The 17,950-nt window shown below is 52.2% G+C and overlaps 1 protein-coding gene across 4 annotated transcripts in view; it reads left to right on the top strand.

The window, feature by feature from the left end:
• Nucleotides 1-12,043, top strand: part of MAP2K5 (mitogen-activated protein kinase kinase 5) — a 129,520-nt gene extending 117,477 nt beyond the window's left edge. For all 4 annotated transcript variants that reach the window (XM_048046212.2, XM_048046214.2, XM_048046213.2 and 1 more), the window contains one exon: nt 11,399-12,043. In XM_048046212.2, the coding sequence (XP_047902169.1) occupies nt 11,399-11,503 (105 nt within the window). In that variant the 3' untranslated portion in view covers nt 11,504-12,043. The remainder of the gene's footprint in view (nt 1-11,398) is intronic.
• Nucleotides 12,044-17,950: the final 5,907 nt, after the last annotated feature.

The raw sequence follows: 17,950 nt of genomic DNA, 5'->3' as shown, positions 1-17,950 counted from the left end.
TAGGGTTCCATACATTTATTTACACATAGTTTTATACCTGTTCGTCAGCTCCTGACACAGTATGATTTGACTGTATGTTTGTGCTTCGTCATTTAATATTTATTCTATTTAGTCCTTTTACTGAAACCTGGCAAACGTAGGTGTGTTATTTTGCGCTAGATGGTGTTTAGGCATGTAATGGGATGTGATCTTTGTGGAGTACTTTTAAAAACAACTTGTTCATGTGCAGAAACTTCCCTATCCCAGTGAAGTGTGGGATGGTTCATTATTAGTTTTTGTTTCCAGTCAAATCATCTTCTGTTTTGTTGTCATTGTTTTGGTTGTTGTCAGCGTTTATGTGTATGCACACACGTGTATTCACACAGCATTTTCTACTCCAAGGTTGGAGGATACTGTTCAAATTTATTCCAACTCAGTCAGTAGAAAAGTTTCTCAAAACTTGGAGAAAACATATTTTTTTCTCCCTTCTTTCCCTATCTGGGAAATTTGTTTGAAGGAAATACTACATCAGTTTTTAGTGTTTGACTCTGTCTGCTTGGTGTCAACAAGACTGTCGCAGTAAGCCAAGAGCTAAAGTACAATGCTGAGTATGCATCTGAATTAACATTAGAGTTTAGGTCAGGTGTGCATTTTGGTTTGAATCTACAGATCTTTCAGAGCTACTGCACTTTCATTCTCATCACAGATGGGTCTTGAAGCTCATGAATCGAATCAATTTCAAATGAAACCAAAGCAGAAGATGTGCTCCGGGCACACACCTCATGTGCTCCAGCTACTAATAGGCGCTGCATCCATAGACCAGACCAGAGCTGGTCAAAAGTAAAACCTCTTCCATCCCTGAAACACTGCACCAACCATTTCACTCTGCAGATCTGCTTCTGTTGTCGACAGCTTGCTAATGTTGACATACTCTATCAGCCTTGGGCCACTCTCTCTATTCCTCTTCTACAGCTCTTCTTAACCTCAGCAACACTTGCAAAAGCACGTTCCAATTACATTTCGGTTGCCTTAGTTTTTTTTAAGAGTCATCATGAAAAATACCTTTGCTGGGAGTTAGCTCATTTTGTTAGCTAAGCACCAAGAAGCATGCCAAGCACAGTTATTGGTTTAACGGCAAATATCAAAAGCAAAACTGCTGTGGAAAGAATGATCTGCAGATGGGTGAATAGATTTGCCTGTGCCACAGCCAAAACCAAAACTCCATTGCACATTTAAGACGAGTATGCACAACAGAAAGAGCGTAGCAAAAATCAGACTCACTCATGCGCACCCTGGGGTTCTGCAGTATGGGGGAATTGAATTACAAAGTCAAGTCCGTACTACAGAAGTCAGAGGAGCTGTACTTGTTCCTGCTAACCTGATCTGAAAGCAAATCACCTCTTGACTCCAAGTCTGGTGATGAGTTGCTGTCCTGAGTGGCCAGCCCAGACACACTGGTCAGGGCTGCTTTTAGGGCCACCAGCACGTTATTCGGCTATGGCCAACATCCAGAGCTTCAGAAGAAGGTTAAAAAAGGGGTTTTAATCATAATGGAAGATGTATCTTACTGTTTAAAAGTGGAAATTTGGGTGTGATTTGTGCACAGCTTGTCTTCAGGTTAAGGTTTTCAGGTTCAAGTTAGGCTGTTGTTCCTCTGGGTCCATCCATTGTGCTTGGAAACTGTTATTATGTAAAGACAAGTTCTGCAAATTGCAGAAGAATTTTGGTGCATCAACAAAGCTACTAAACCTGCTGAAAATCACTTGCCATTAACTTTATTGTATAAAAAGTAAAAGTGCATTGGAAGAAGTTCATCCACATTCAGAGAAGTAACATGGAAAAAAGTGAAAGGAGCCTTCATCAGAGGAAAAAAACCTATATATATAGGAAATAGAGCTCCAAGACTTCAGCATTTCATAGTGTTACTCATTTATCATTGTTTAATACATTTTGTATCATCTCTTCACTATCTTAAATATTATCAGAGGGATAAAATCATTAGTGTGCTAATCTAGATAGCCGCAGTTCTAGCACTGACCTAGGCTAATCTGCCTTTGCAATTTCAAGAACTATGTTTGACTCCTCTGAAAGTAACCTTAAATTGTAGTCTTGTAAGAATTCCAGAGCTGTATCCTTCACTCCTTCTCCTAATGAGGTTATGACCAAATGCTCATTATAATTGCTTTAGACTCCTTTTAATTTTCAAGCTTATTAATCATAAGAAGAGTTATTTAAAATTGCATAAATTAATCTTAGATTAAAAGCCCATCAAAGCCTCGAAACAATTAAGAATAAGTAGGATTTCCCTGGGGCAGCAAGTTTTATTTTAATAGTGTAGTCAGGTGGATATCAGAACATTGAAGTATGGTAGTGATTAATGTATGCAAAATTTAAATGAGAGTTTTTAAATGGCAAATCTAAATCACATATTGACCTAACTGTAGGCTTTAACTGCATTGTCTGTCATATATTTAAACTGTTTAGTAATCAACATTTTAATTACAGTGTATGTTAGGGAGGCCATGCAACAAACAAAACTCACCACTTTCCGACGCTCCGCGTGGAACTGTTTAGCAGGTGAGGGCTGTGCTATTAACTGCTCAGAATAAGGAATGAGGAAAGAGAGCACAACCTTCAAGGAGACTAATGATACTTGATTTTGCTTATAGATGTGCTCTTGTCCCTGCTTCATCTACACCCAGGAAAAGCCACTGATCAGTGCATTTTCTGACCTACTTCGATACCCCCACCATACCCTAGACAAATGGGTCCTTTCTCCAAGCTGGCAGAAGCTACAGGTGATGTCCCCATGGGGTGGGAAATTCTGGGAAAACATTATCTTCTGGATGCTTTCATCTTCTGATTCCTGAAGTCTCTCTGCCATCCACAGATTTGTAGGTCTATTTGAAGACCTCTGTCTTTGGCCCCTGCTATGGGACATTTCGCTGTAGCAACCAGTTGAGGATGGGCTTGTGGGCGTGCTGAGTTCTTTGCCAAGTGCAGTGAGAGGCAGCGCTTGCCCAGAGTAGTCAATGTGCTGAGGGTGGCAACTGGGGGAGAGATCTTGGCCAGTAAACACTTGGTACCAAATCAAACACAGCCACGCGAGTATATATGCAAAGCTGATACTTTATGGCTAAACTTGCTGTCATCTGGCATATGGGGACCCGTCACTGCAGGTATTGCGTGAGAGACAAGGAGGTGACATTTCTGGGTAGCTGTGTCTATTAAAGCAGGAGCTGACCTTGCTGGAGCTTTAGGTAAGTGGGGGCTTGCTTTCTAGACACTCATGCTAAGCCTCTCGGTCACTGATGTTTCAAGCACTTCAGCACCCACCCTTTTCTCTAAAGGGTTGCCTGCCGTGGGCAAAACACATCCTAAAATTGCAAAAGCGAAGCAAGGGATGCAACAGCCAGATCATACTTAAGTAGTGTCTGGCAGGGTCTTCCCACTCGTGTATGTATCCGGTGTCTCCACGGATCGATGTGAGCATGTGAAGCCTTCAGATTTTTTACCCCACTTGAGCCTTAGAAGAGAGCGATGGAAGGAAGGCAGCTGCGTGGCGCAGCCCCTGAGAAGGACTCTGACACCTTCTGTGCCTGTGAATTAATGTTTTGGGAGTCAGCAGTAGAGTATTGGCCTGAGGATTCCTCGCTGCTATTCCTGGCTGTTGGAGCAGAAATCGGCCTTGTGGATAGCTAGCACAGATAATTAGAACAGCGTTTAGTTTGGCTTGTCCTTGGAGGCAGAAGCTCTAGATGTAAAATCCTCCACTACTGGAGGCAGTAGTAATGAAATCCTGCGTGTGCGGAGGGGGACGCAGGGTCAGTTTGGGGTAGTTTGGGTTACTTGAGCACTTCTTTGTCTCTCCAGGCATCCGGGGAGGTAAAACAGCTCCAGAGCTGAGGTTCGTATTTGTCATTTTGGAGGTCTGACTTGTATTCCCACTAAAGATGGGAATGGGCAAGAATTTCCTCTTGAATATGTGCCCTCATTTAATTATAAGAGCTGTAAATAGCATAAAAACGTCAGTAGCAATCGGAGAACTAGCTGGGATGATAACTGTGGTGCACTAGTTTACAGCCAAGTTCTTGTCTTCCAGAATTGCAGGGCTTGCACTCCTTCAGACAGCTAGGGATGAGTTGCCAAGCAGACTTTTAACAATCTGATCAAGCCTGCCTTCAAACAGAGGGCACCTCCAGTGGAATAAGACATGAGACATCCCAGCTGATTCAGGAGCAAAAGTGGTGTGGGGTGGAAATGGGTCGCAGGTGTCCTGCGGGCAGCGATGGGGCCGTGCAGGGCTGGGGCAGAGGAAGTTCTCCCTAGGTCTTAACTCCACCTGCCAAGGAAGCCTTACCCGTGTCATCAGGGATGAGGGAAGGGCAATGATTTTTTCATTTTTTTCTTAAAAGATGCCCCAGCGCTCAGAGCTGCCATGTTTTTGCAGGAAAAGCTCTGTGTTGAAGCATCTGATGCACCACGGAGATACTCGGTGCTGCAGAGCAGTGACATGCCGGTTCTAATATTGCCTAATAAACTGCTGCATTGTCTTTTCCCTCCCCCTTTAAAAAATGGCATCAGAATCGCGTGTTGAGCGGAGAGTGAGCTTCCCTTAAAGCAGCCTGTAGCCATCAGTAATATTTATTTTCTCTATTTGTTTTAAGCCTGTGAAGACTGTGGTTTCCTCCATACTGTCCTGATGGAGCCCTGACCAGAAAGCGTGCAATGCCCCTAGCCCTAATGTGCCATTAATGATAGGTTAATGTACAGTATAATGTTTTTTGGACTATGGGTTCATTACACTTCTGAGTGCAAGGTCCTTCTGCAGAGCGCCCAAGGTCCCATTGCATTATATCATGCAATAAAAATACCCTTTTCATATCACAGGCTAATAAACTGTATTTGAAATGCTGTCTAAGGGCACTGCCATCGTCTTGATAGTCTATGTCTGCAACAGTTGGGATCTTTTTATTATATTTTTTGTTACGCTGAATTCAAATTTTTAAATGAAATGCATAATTTGTCTGTGCCTCTCCGTAATAAATGGAGCACAGTGCTTTTACTACACAATCTGGGAGGATTCCTGTAAAAGAGAGCGTGAAAAGGCTCGCGCTGGTGCAACCAACAGCAACGCTGCCTATTTCCTAACATCCCTTGCGTAAGCGTCAAGTCTTTTATTGTCGTTTCTAATTTGCCAGGTGTTGTGGTTACGTTGGGGTGGCAGACAGTTGTTGCCATGAGGCTTTGGGCCCTGAAGAGGTGTCCCTCCTTCCTCCTCCGTACCCCTCAGGTTCACAGTAAGGTCTGTCTTTGCAGCTTGCTTCTGGCTGTAGGGAGGACCGCTTGCAGGATGCCAAGAGGCAGCCCCAAGCGCTGGCCCTGGCCACGCAGGATTAAAAGTCAGGGCATGGCTCTTTTTGGCCGGGAGGAGGAAGGAGGGAGGGTGGGCATTACCCCAGGAACCCGCTGCTGCTTTACGCCACCACCGAAGTCAGAGGTGCCGAGGTGGTGCCGTGGGGGCACCTGGCTGTGATCCTGGCAGTGGTATGGGCAGGGCAGGCACAGCGCTGCTCATCCCTGTGCAATCTGCTGCTCTGGCCAGAGCCATCCCTAAGCTCGAGGGGCCACGGGATGGCATTCCCAGGTGTCCTCCCCTTAACCTTCGTGTCCTCCTGCGGGGATGCAGCTCTCCGTGCAGGTTTGAAGGCTCACGTGCCCCTGAGTAATGAAGTGAGCCAGCCCTGATCCCAGCACGTTCTCCAGGATAGCCAGGAGCAAGTTGTGCTGCCCCAATTAACCTCTCACCGCCCAGCAAAAAAAATTAAGGAGGTGATGCTGGGGTTGGATCTGACCGTATTATCAAAATAAGAGCAGTGTCCCTGGGCACCGTTTGGAACTAACGTTCGTCTCCGTGTCCTCCATGTACCCGCCATGTCTTCTGCTCCAGGAGACCCCACCCTGCCATTTTTGCAGATTTGCAAGGAGATAGGTGGCTGACGAGTATTTCAAATTGGGAATCTGCTTTTTCACCATCCTGGCTAAGGTCAGCAGCTGCATATCTCATGGACCCTTTAAACCAGCCTGACCCACACTTGCTTTGTGCTCGGAAAGTCCTCTGAAATCACAGGAGCATTGCTCAAGCAACGTTATTTATTGTCTGCCTGTCTTGTGGCAGTGGTTAGGGACCTGGGTGTAGGTCTAAACCTCCGTGGTGCTATCCAAACGTGGACAGTTTGTAGTCAGTGGCAGAGGAGATACAAGCAGAGCCACAGCAGAGCTGCCCCTGGGTGCAGGAAGCGCCCCATGTGCCTGCAGCCCTGCCGAGGACGAGATTCAGGGTCCGCAACGATAAGCTCTGCACAGGTTAATATCAAAAATGAAGATTTCTTAGGCCGGAGGAGAAGACCACAAAAGCAAATTACCGAATTTTAAGGGTAGGTAAAATTACGGAACTTTTACCCTTGAATAATGGCGATTTAATTGACTGGGCTAAATGATTGATGGTGTGTGGGCAACGAGTTCGAATTACCAGGGCTGCGTGTTCAGGGGGCGCTGCCCTTTTAATTTCATGTCAGATATTTAAATCATTTATATCCCCCTCTGCGAGGTGCTCCCCTTTGAAAGAGTTAACCTGTCTGATGGGACACTGCAACTCGAGAAATGTACCCTTTATCAAGAGAACGAGATGAGACAAGTTCATTTAAAAAGCCTGGTTTGTCATTGTTTATCTAATTTTCAGAGTTGACACACAAAATTAGGCTGGCTGACACTCACTCTCTGGCTATCCCTGGCCCCGTCCTGCCTGACCTTTTCTGCTCCGAGCCGCCGGCAGCAGAAATCGCTGCGGGCTGTGCCCAGCCAGACCCCAGGGCTGGGGCAAGGCGGATCAGTGCCTGGCCAGGATGGGGGAGCGGTTTGGTGGTGGCTTTTGGGTGTATTTTCTGCTGCTTGGGTCTGTTGGGCGTGCTGATCGCCGAGTATTTGTCACGGTGAGTATTTAAGAATTGGCATTTGCAAGAATGAAATGTGTCCCAAAAAGGGTGGCAGCTGCAGCAAGGTAGGTACGCCACCCAAACCGAAAACGCCGTCCTACTGCTGATAACCATCCACTGCAACAAAAAAAACCCACACATTTCAAGCCTCCATGCGCTCCCCCTTCATCGGTGTTAGCTTGCAAAGCAAAGTAAATCTACGTGGGGATTTTAAGTCCAGTAGGTTTGTGTTTATTTTAGAAGGCATTGCTCACTGTTGTAGCGAGGGCTGGGATCCTTGTTTGTTGCTGAGACGCTCAGTGGCCAGAATTCACTAATAGCTGGCCTCCGAGCTGTTGCAGCTTGCCTTGGCTTTTTTGTTTCCTGAAGTGACAGTTCATCCCAAGGCCCGTCCTGCAGCCTGGGCATGCACTGGGGCAGTGCAGCTGCATTTCTCCTCCAGCAGTGTTTTTTTTTTTACCTTTTTTCCCTCGTTTCTTCCTTCCCCCCTCACCTAATCTCCCTTCCCCTTCTTTCCACACTCCCTTCCAAAAACGTCTCCAGTTTAATTCGCCGCTTTCTGAGGTGCGTGGTTTGGTCTGTGGGATTTAATGGTTGCTGTTCTCTCGGTGCCTGAAAAGGGAGGGAGTCAGGGACTGGATGCTCTGGGTGCTGAATAGTGGCAAAATGTGGAGAACCTGTCAGGGTGACCTTGTGAAGAAGTTGCGAAGAGTAGACAAGACCGCTGCTGGTGCAACTGTGGTGATTTGAGCCTTCGGAGGAAACTTTAATTGTTCTCCCCGCGACATTTCTGGACGCCGAGCTGACTACAAGCACCTCTTGCATAGTTTGTATTGCATCGCAACTTAAACGTTGCTGTAAGCAGGCCAAGGGCAAGTTTGATGAATTTGAGTTCGTGCATTGTCCACAGTTCTGTGCTCTTGGTGTGTTTTTGTTGCAGTTGCAGGTGTGACTGCAGCAGCAAGGGGCTTCTGAGCGAGGTGTGGTCTGGTGAGGCCAGCTATTAAAAGCAGGAAAGTGATTTGGGGCCATCCCGTGGGCCTTGTGCACCCTGTGCTCGTGACTTCCCTGCTTGATGTGCTTGACCTCAACATGCCATGGGCTGGCTACCAAGATCTGCAAATACAGGTCCCACTGACACTGTAGTCTTAGCTTTGGTGGAGATGTCTGTTCTCAAATTCCCCATTAAAAAAAAAAATCAGCAACAACAAAAAAAGAGCCTGGTAAAAACATCCCTTCAGCCTGAGAGAAATCCTCGCTAGGGCAGTATAAAAACAGGAGAAATCTAAACAGTGGTTTCAAGTGAAACTTATTTCTAGGGAGAAAAATGAGTGCGTAAAACCCAAGGCTTCAACGGAACAGCCTCACAAAACAAAGCAAACAGGGCGAGCAGCGTGGCTAGCTGGGGCGGTTTGAGCCTTGCGCAGCCTGCAGTTCTCCCTGCGTGTTGTGAGCAGCGTAACTGCAAGGATGTAGTGGGTGTGAGATGTCTCCTCTGCGGGGAGCCTCTCCGTCGTAAAGGAGATTCATGGGAGAAGCGGACTGTCTTTTAATAGCTTTTTTTTAATTGCCCCAATGCATCTGCTCTTCCTTGTCTGTGGGCTCAGTTGTTTTTCCCTAGTTCTAACTGGTGTCCTTGGCTGCTGTTTAGTGTAAGAGGCGAAGCAGCTACCTCTGGGCTGTGTTGCTAATAATAAGCCTTTCCCTTCGTCTTGCACCTTCTGCACCCGAAAAGGTGGTAGCGCTGTGCAAAACACGTTTGCACTGATCCTTCCAGCACTCCCATGAGAGAGCAGGATCACGTATTCCCTTTTAGCCATAAGGCTGCGGGAGATGAAGCAGCCATGGGAAGGTCGCGCTGGAAAGTCTGCGGCGGCTTGGGGAGAAACTCCAGGACTCCTGCCTCCAGGTCCCCAGTCGTGCTCCCTCCCGAATTGTGTCCTAGGTAGGAATCGAGGCAGATTTCAAAACCAGGAACGTTTCAGATTGCATTTGTTTACTTAAACAGTAAAACCCAAATGTTTGTGGGATATCTGCAGTGAGGAAAAAAACAGAGGGTGCAGTCTTTCTCCATCGTTGTTCCTGACGTTAGACATTCAAGACCAAAGCTAAAGATTTTTAGTAGCCAGGTGTTGGAAGGGAAAAGACGTTGTCCATATGCTCAGTGCCGCGAGCGTCTGTGTACTCAAATGCATCATTTGAAGATCATCCATCTTCTCTCGGTAGCATTGAAGTGTCTGCTGCCATCCTCCGAGCTCTCGAATGGACTCCGGTACCTCTGGGCATGTTCTTCGTCCTCGGCGGGCCGTTTTCCCGGCAGTGACGGGGGCTGAGCTCACACGTGTCTGCCTGCATGTGAAATTCAGAGCCCTCAAACAAACTTAAGGTTGCTCTCTGAAGCCAGGCATGCCTGAAAGGAGGCAGTTCGCTTCAAAAAAATTGAATATTGGGGGGAAAATATCTACTTCTGTAGCAGTTAAAAAGAGCAGATTTGGAGCACGGCTGTGGCTGGCAGGGGCTCGTGCTTCAGAGAGACGCGGCGCCGGGGCTGTTAGGCAGCTGTCAGGGCACCAGAGGCCGGGGCTGTGAAACAAAACACTTGAGACGTTTGTAGCTCTTGGTGGCACGGTCTGCATGTGGTGTTCCCCTGCTGGTGGACCTCCAGCTCAGCCGAGCGCCTCCACCAGAGGATTCCTTCCATCTCCTCCCCAAGGTGAACTGGGAAAGCAATCGAACTGGTCCCGCTAAGACTCGAAGAAGGGCTCCCCACGTCTCCGACTTGTCCCCAAAAAGTTGTAGCCGAGACTCCGCCGTCCCAAAGGGTTGAAGCAACAGCGTCTCGCCCTTCCTGCCTGCATCTTGCAGATGACGGTGTATTTTATTCCTGCGCCTCCCGCGTTTGCTGGCCCTGGCCCGCCGAGTGTTTTATTGCTTCAAGCTGGTGCTGCGAGGATTTATTGTGCTCTATTTAGCCCAGTCGCTTCTTCATTGTTCCGCTCGGTGCCATCCTACCCCGGCCGACCGCAGGCATCCCGGGCCCCGCGTCAGACCCGCTCTCGCTCTCAGCGTGCCGACCGCCGCCGCTCGCCGCAGTGCTCCGCGCCGGTAATTCCCGCATGTACGTCACCGTCCCCACGGGCTCCCCGGCAGATCGACTCTGATTACTTTCAGGCACTGTTTGCGAGAACCATGAAGTTTAGTGTTGCAAAAACTAAGCTGCTTTTGAGTGATTTGGAGGAGAGGTTTTCATCATCTGTGATGGTTTCTCCTGGCGATTGCTTTCTTTCAGCCGTTTATGTAATTGCGGTACTTGGTTTCCTGTGGATTTTTATACTTCATTTGAGATTCATCTGAAGATGGCATGTTCCCATCTCTAGGAATGGGGCCAGATTGAGGCATGAGCTGCCTAAGCTGGCTGCTGAAATTGCAGGCCATATTTTTGTTTAATCCTGAGATGCTGTTCTGATTTTCGGAGGTGTCTAACTCTTCCGCGGTGTCTGCGGTAGCCGTATAATTTCATGGGTGAGAATATTTTATCGTCGTCCCTCTTCCCATCATACTCTGGTTCTTGCAGTAGCTTCTCCTGAAGGCCTGTTAGGAGTTCTGCTTAGGTGAGATTTCAATTTCTTTGTCAAATGATCGCTCCAAAGGACTTGTGCTCGCACGCGTGTGCATGAGCAATGCCTCTCCTGATGGCTGCTGAGTGCTGCAGAGGCTGGAGCCTGGTCCTGCTGCATCTGCAAGCACAGAGCTCGTTGACCAAGGAGTTGGAGGAATTTAACACCGGGAAGGGCATCGCTTTTCCTAGGTAGTTCATGTAGCCATCCGTGTAAGGGTGAGGGATGTACACAAGGTGAGGAGGAAGGTTCCTACTGGCAGAAGTCAGGGGTCTTACAAGTCCGCTGCACAAGGGATTGCATTTTGTTAATGAGCGGGAGAGCTGCACCGAGGGGATGTTAGAGAGGGAAACCTAAGAGATCGTGGACCTTTACAAACAGACTGGTGGGTTAGTGTTTTTGTCAGAATATCTTCGTATTAAAATGTGATTTTGTAGTTGAAGAGCCTAGCAGGCTGTTCTAGTAAGGCGCTGTTCTAAACCGTGGTGAGCTCAAAATGTTTTTAAAAAAAACAAAAACCTAGTGTTTTCAAGGCATGCTAGGCTAAGGCCTCAGGAGAGAGCTTGGGTTCTCCCAGCCTTCCCTTTCCTGTATAAATGATGTACACGGATAATATGGATCCAGCTGAAAGTCCAACCAGTCACCTGCTGGTTTGAATGGATGTTTTATTGCGTTTTTATGTATGTAACTGCAGCATGTTCCAATGTATTTTTTCCAAACATAAAAGACAATAATAAAGCAACTATTTGGGTTCTGTTTGGAAGAGTTGTGTTCCTCTTGGCTAACTCTGCCTGTCCCGTTCTCCAGGGCCACCCGTTCATCATGCAGTACAACGACGGGAACGCAGAAGTGGTGTCCATGTGGGTGTGCAGGATGCTGGAGGAGCGGCGATCGACGCAAGGACCACAGTGAGCTGGGCGGCTCACGGCAGCGCCCACGACTGCAGCTCGCCGGGGACTAGCACAACCAGTCCCTCGCTTCGGACTCTCGGTCTTTCTGGATCATATTTTGCTAAAAATGTTTTCTAGAAGCATCAACAAAATCTTTCAGGATGTTTGTTGATGCCTTCCTCCCTCCCATACACACACATTAAGGAATTTCCTTCACACATTTCTTTTATTGCTGAGCAATTTAATGTCCTCAAATTAATCTTCAGTTAAACTGTACACAGCCTTAAAGCAAGTATTTTTATCTATATTTTTTGTTATCGAATGTACTGTATATTTCATGGCTCCAGAGTATTTTTTAACTGTTAGTCTTTTGCTATTGTAAGAATGACGCGCTGACGGTTTGGAGGATTTCGTAAGGAGTTGTTGGCTGTCTTCTGAGTGCAGACATCCACAAAAGGCTTGTTTGAGATTGTTTGTTTTTTTAAGGAAAAAAAAAAATAAGAAAGTGTCCGGATTTGCCCATCCTGCGAGGAGGTGAGGGAATAAAAGCATGTCAGGTGTATCAGCAGTCTTGCTCTCGTGTGGCGGGCGGCGCTCTGTGCTCCCGGGTGCTTGCTGCTGTGGCTCGGGCTTGCTAGGAGAGCCACGCAGGAAAGGCAGCGCCCAGCTCTGCGCGGAGAGCACCCAGCCGTGGCTCGGGCACCTCGGGGTGCTCCACGTGTGCAGGAAGGTGACTTCAGCCCCCGCCCCACCGACGTGGTGGCTTTGCGGAGGTGCAGAGGGAGCAACCGAGGGCAGCCCTCTCCTACAAGGGGAGCACCAGGCGGGCACGGGGAGCTGGCAGCAGCGCAGAGTGGCTGTGAGGTGCCGCTGCCGCATGCACGAGGAGGCTGAGAGCATGGCACAGGCTCACGGCATCCCCTGACCTCGCGGGGGAAACAGAACTGCACGGAGGGGCACGAGCCGTGCTGTGCTGCTTGCCCTCAGGGCCAGAGCGCGGGCTGCGGTGTTGTACTGATCATCACAGCAGTTCGTGGCTTGCTTCGCCTCTCTCCGCTCTACCTTGATCACTTCTTTTCTTACGCCCAAGCAGCTGCAGGATGGGTGGGGGGAGCACCCAGCAGCCCCAGCCACGCAACAGGAGCTGCTGGCGATGTAGGACAAGGCGCGAGCAGCAGGGGCGAAGCTGGCCCAGTGCTCCCCACGTGCCCCCGCTGCCTGGGCTGGGGAAGGGGCTTGGCACCGGGGGGACGAGCGAGCGCGGTGGCCGCCAGCAGCCGGGGAGCACCGCTCGCCGCTGCGGCATCGCTGCCACGGAGCAAAGCTCCTGGCCTTGCTCTTACCGCACAGGAAAAAAGGACGATCGCATTTCTGCTGTGTTTGTCAACCCTGCAGCGTCTGTGTGTGTTTTCACAACAGGTTGGCACCCGTTTAATCACTCCTTGTGTTCAGGTGCTTCCTGCAAAAACACAGCAGAGAGGAGGAGGGTGACAGGCAGGCTTGGCGTGTAAACGGAGGGTTAGGTCAGCAAATCGAGCACTGGTGCGACGTGGGCAGAGGAGGAGGTTGGGGGCTTTGTTTGCTTGTTTCTGCATTAGAAATAAACTTTTGCTAAAAGGAAAGCTCAGGTAGTTTTTTATGTACCAGCAGCCTGAAAAACACGCAGTGAAAAATTCCCACCGATCCGCTACAAATCCTAAATGTTACTTTGGAAGCAGCCTGGAAAATATTTGTTTCCTTCCTTGGAGGGATCGTTTGTCTTCTTTTGATGTATAGAGGTTGCAGGCATGAACTTATAGACTAAAGTTTGTCTTAATTGCTCTGATGTCACAACCTCCCTGGCAGATAACAGTACAATGAATGAGTCGACAGGACCAATACCTTCAGGTCCTTTTTCTAAAGTGAGACAAATTTCTTCCCTTTGAGCCAACCAGACTACAAGCAGCCCTTTCATTTATTTATCTCTAACAGTTTGCATTAGCTTTCTCTGGCTAAAAAGTCTCTCCCTCAGATTTAGTTAAAAAGTCAGTAAAACCAAGGCTTTTCCTCTCACTCGCGCTGGCAGGGAGGTCAGGAGGGGAAGACGTCGCCCTGAAAACCTGCGCTGGATGCCAGCTGATGGAGACGTGAAAAATCTGCCAGCTAGCAGAGTGACAGTGTTGTAATTCACCGGCACGTGTATTAACCTTGCCGTCTTCATCAGTGTACTTAATCAACCCAGCGATCGTGGGGGAAGTTTGGGGCCTCTGTCCTCTTTCCCTCCCCAAGTCCTTGAATTCGGTCCTGGCCTCCCCGAGCTCCCTCCTCGTGCCTGGGGTTGGTGGTGGCTCTGGGTGGCCGCGGGGACCCGGGCACCAGAAGAGCCTGGTCTGGGTGGCTGCGGGGGCCCCCGGCACGGCTCCTTCCACCCCATGTCCTGGCCCTGCTTTGCACGCGCGTGTGCAAGCCCTCAGCACCCAGAGCACCCAACTCGAGCAGTTCTGTGCCGTTCTCACCACCGCCCACCAGCACCAAGGGGCCAAAGTAGCGGGGGGAGCGATGAAATTGGGCCAGGATCTGGGCGGATGGAGCTCCGCTGGGTGCTCCCAGCCGCGGCAGGTGGGTCCCTGCTCCTCTGGGCTCCTCTCCCTGCAGCAAAGTGGGTGCTGAGCCCACGCCGGTGCTGTGTGGGGCGGCGGGAGCTGGGATAAGCCTGGGGGGGGGGGGCACCCATGCAGAGGGACAAAGGAGCCCCCCCGGCATGCACCCTGCAAGCCGCCGTGCTGCATTTCAGCCGAGGAAATCCTGCCTCGGCCGGGCTCTGCGCGCACGCAGAGGTGACTTTGCTCTCAGCAGGACACGCACAACGTGCTGCTGCGAGCCCAGCCCCGGGCTGCTCTGCCTCCAGCCCTGCGCCTAACGTCATCCCAGCCCTGAAACCCGCTCCAGGGATGGGCAACGAACAGGCAGGGAGAATTCCCCAGCCACGAGGCAGAGCTCGAGGCGCTGGGTGCTGCTGCGGGCGCTGGGTGCTGCCCTCCGTGCGCGGGGGCTGAGCTGGGGCTGCCGGGGGATGGAGGCCGCTGTTCCCCTTTGCTCCTCCCTGCTGCCGCTGCCTGGGCTCTGCCTCGGGGCTTTTCTTGGCTGAAAACCTTCTGGAAAATGCAACACGGTTACACCCCACGGCCAAGTCACAGCAGTGGCTGCTAGAGGTGCGTTAACCCCCCCTTTACCCCCCCCCCCAGTCCCATTCCTCATTTTACCAGCTCATGGGGACTCCACCGGCGGCCCCACACCAGCCCCGCCGTGCTTTGTCGCCTCTCCCCCTAAGTCATAGTGGTACCGGGGGGGGGGGGGGGGGTATGAGGAGCCCCCAGGCTCTGGGAAAAACTGGGCATGCCCGTCGGTGCCAGGGCCTCAACTGTTCCAGCTTTCTCTGCCCGTGATCCTTGCCAGGTGAAGCTCATCCTCTGAGACGAGCCCGGGGTGGTTCGCCCTTCAACGCGGCGCAGAATTAGAGAAGATTTTGTTCCTCGTGTCCTGTGGCCAAGTCCATCCTGCTGTCAGCTTTCCAAAGGCAAAGCGGCAGGCTTTGTTTTCTGAATAACAGCCTGAAAAGCTGCCCGTGCGTGCGTGTGTGTCTGCGTGCACGCGTACATCTGGCAAAGACACCACAAAGTGGGGACCGCGGCCGGCTGCGGCTTCGAGGGCTGCGTGCTGTCCCCAGCCCGTCCCTCGCCGTGGGCTTTTAACGTCTGTCGGGCAGGGACAGCACCGACCTGCCGCCCGCTCGGATTAATAACCGAGCAATCACTGGAAACAGCGCTGAGGAGCTTCGTTTGATCCTTCTGACATCAGAGAGCAAAAGGAAACCGGAGCGTGGAATCCGGGAGCAGGTCGTGGAGCTCTGTGGTCCTACAGGGAAAGTTCAACTGGAGGCGGCAAGGGGAAGGGGATGGACCGCGGGGGACCCTCCCCGTGATGCAGGGAGCATGGGGGGCATGTCTGAAGTAAAACCTGGGGATTTGGGTCTTTGTGGCAACAGAAAATAAAATAATCTAGCCTGCAGGGAGCCGAACCTGCTGGCTGAGAGCGAAGGCTCAGGGCAGGAGCTGCAGCCTGGTGGAGGGGGGCTTGGGCTGCCTGGGGAGGCGGGGGGGGCAATGATGCTGGTGCTGGTGCTGCACGCTCCGCGCTCAGCACCCATCCATGCTCCTGCTGCCTTGGGGCAGGATGGAAGAGGGGAGCCACCGGCATCCAGCCCCCAGGGCTGCACCCAAGGCCCCCAGGCAGGCTGCGGCCTCAGCCGGAGAGGAAGAGGAGGGAGGAGGCAGGCGGGGGCTGCTGCAGGAGCCACGGTGCCCCCAGCCAGCAGTCGGCTCTGGGGGGGGGGTCACTGTCGGTGGCTGCTCCCCGCAGCGCAGGGGCCAAGGGCCATGGAGGCACCCTCGGGCTCAGGGAATCGGAGCCGCAAATCCTTTGCCTTTGCAGGGATTTGGAAGCAGGCAGCCCCCGCGCTGCTCCCTGCAAGAGCTCCGCAAGGCGCAGAGCGGCTCGGCCTCCCGGGGACAAAGCGTCTTTGTGCAGAGGCTCGTCCTCCGCTCGCACGAAGGTGTGCAGCCAGCAGACCCCACGGGTGAGACCCCCACGGGTGAGACCCCCCGCTTAAGGAGCACCGCCAGGAGCCGGCCTGTGCAGGGCTTGGCACCCGCTGGGCTCCGACAGTGCCGAGTTAAAGGCGTTACAGACGTCCCCAGCACCTGGAGAGCTGCAGAACAACAAGCTCCGGACTCCCACCTTCTCCAGAGGGTGCTCAGGGTCCCTCTTCGGTTGCGTGAGGTTATTTGTGGGTGGCTTTCCATTGCCCGCTGCGGCACAGGAGCAGGGCTGCAGCCCCGCACAACGCCCTTTTGTCCACTTTCCCTCGGCCCCCCTGCCCCGCACAGCCCCCCCCTGCCCTGAGCAGAACCAGCCTGACCCCAAAAGCCCCAGCCGGGGGGGCAGCAGCAGGAGCCGGGCCCTGGGCAGCGGAGGGGGCTCTGTGGCACCGAGCAGGAGCCGTGCCCCGCAGCGTGGCGGTGGGGTGCTGAGTCACAGCAGTTATTTTTGGATAACCCATCCTCAGCCTCCGCTGGGGACTATTTCAAGCTGTGGGACTCGCGGGGCACAAATCCAGAGGGATCCGAGGCTGACCCCGCTCACCCAGCTTGGCGGTGCTGCAGTGCCAGGTGGGTGAAAGTCTGGTGGGGGAGGAAAAAAAAAAAAATAGAAAAAAAAGAAAAATCTCCAAATATTTTGGGCCGCAGGAGGCTGCAGCGGGAGTGCTGCCGTGTGGCCGCCGCGCTGCCCCGGGGCTGTTTTTACCTCCAGCCAGTAAAGGGACGGCCATAAAGCACCGGGGGGCGCCCAGCCGGGATTTATGGGGTGAGCCTCACTGCCTCCCGGAGCGGCTGCCGCTTCCCCGGTCCCCCCCCCCCCGCCACCGCGGCTGCTCTCGCCGCGGGGTCCTGCAGCGAAAGTTCAAGGTTTATAAGGAGCCGCTCAGCCCCGGAGCCGCTTAATGGCAAATGGGTGGCGGGGGCTGGCCGGGGGCTTGTTGGGGCGCGGGTGGAAAACTTCGTGGCAGCGGAGACAAAGCTGCAGGGGCGGCGCCTCCCGGCCCGTCCCGTCGGGGGCCGCAGCTGCGGGGTGCCGGGAGCTCGGGAACGGCCCCGTAGCCCCCGAAGAAATGAGGGGGGGGGGTGGTCCCGAGGCAGGGCCCGAGAGGTTCGGGGGGGTCGCAAAGGTGAGGGGCAGCGCTGCCGTCGGGGGGCGAGGTGGGAAAGCAGAGGGGGGCGAGGGGCTGAGGAGCATCAATAGGGGTGCCTGCGGGGGGGGAGGTGCAGAAAGGGGGGCATCGTGGGGGGGGGAGCAGCCGGGGGGGGTCACAGCCAGGGTGCTGGGAGGGGGCCCCGGGGGTACCCCCGCGCCCCCCCCGCCCAGCGGGAGCTGAGCACGTCGGGGCGGGCGGAGTGTGCCCGGCTTGCAGAGAGCCGCCGCCCGCTTCCTTTGTCAATGTCCAGTAATTAAAATGTCACCGTTTAATTTTCAGGCCTCTCGGAGCAATCTTTTCCTAATAAAGAGTCTAATCGAAACGCTCCTTCCCCCCCCCCCGCCTCCCCGGGAAGGGCCGCGGAAGAGGCTGTAAATGCGCAGAGCCGCTGCGGATCGATAGAGAGAAGCCCGGATTGATCGGCCTCTAAAATTAAATTTATTGGGGTCATGGTTTTATATGGTGCTGATACAACTGTTAAATGGGGAACATTCATTTCCAATAGGAGGCGTTTATTAAACTTCCACTGAATTAGACCGCCGTGATTTATGTGGCAATCTCGGCGCAGCCCTCCAGGAGAGAAGGGCCTTTCGCGGCCGGCCCCGGGTGATTATTTATTTATACACCCGTGACACGGCTCCCTAAGTTTTAACCTAAATTATCCGCCGGCCTCGCCCG

Source organism: Anser cygnoides, chromosome 11 (genome assembly GCF_040182565.1).
Source record: "Anser cygnoides isolate HZ-2024a breed goose chromosome 11, Taihu_goose_T2T_genome, whole genome shotgun sequence".
NCBI classification, from domain to species: domain Eukaryota; kingdom Metazoa; phylum Chordata; class Aves; order Anseriformes; family Anatidae; genus Anser; species Anser cygnoides.
Note: the sequence above shows the minus strand (reverse complement) of the source record. Positions and strands in the feature narration are given on the sequence as shown.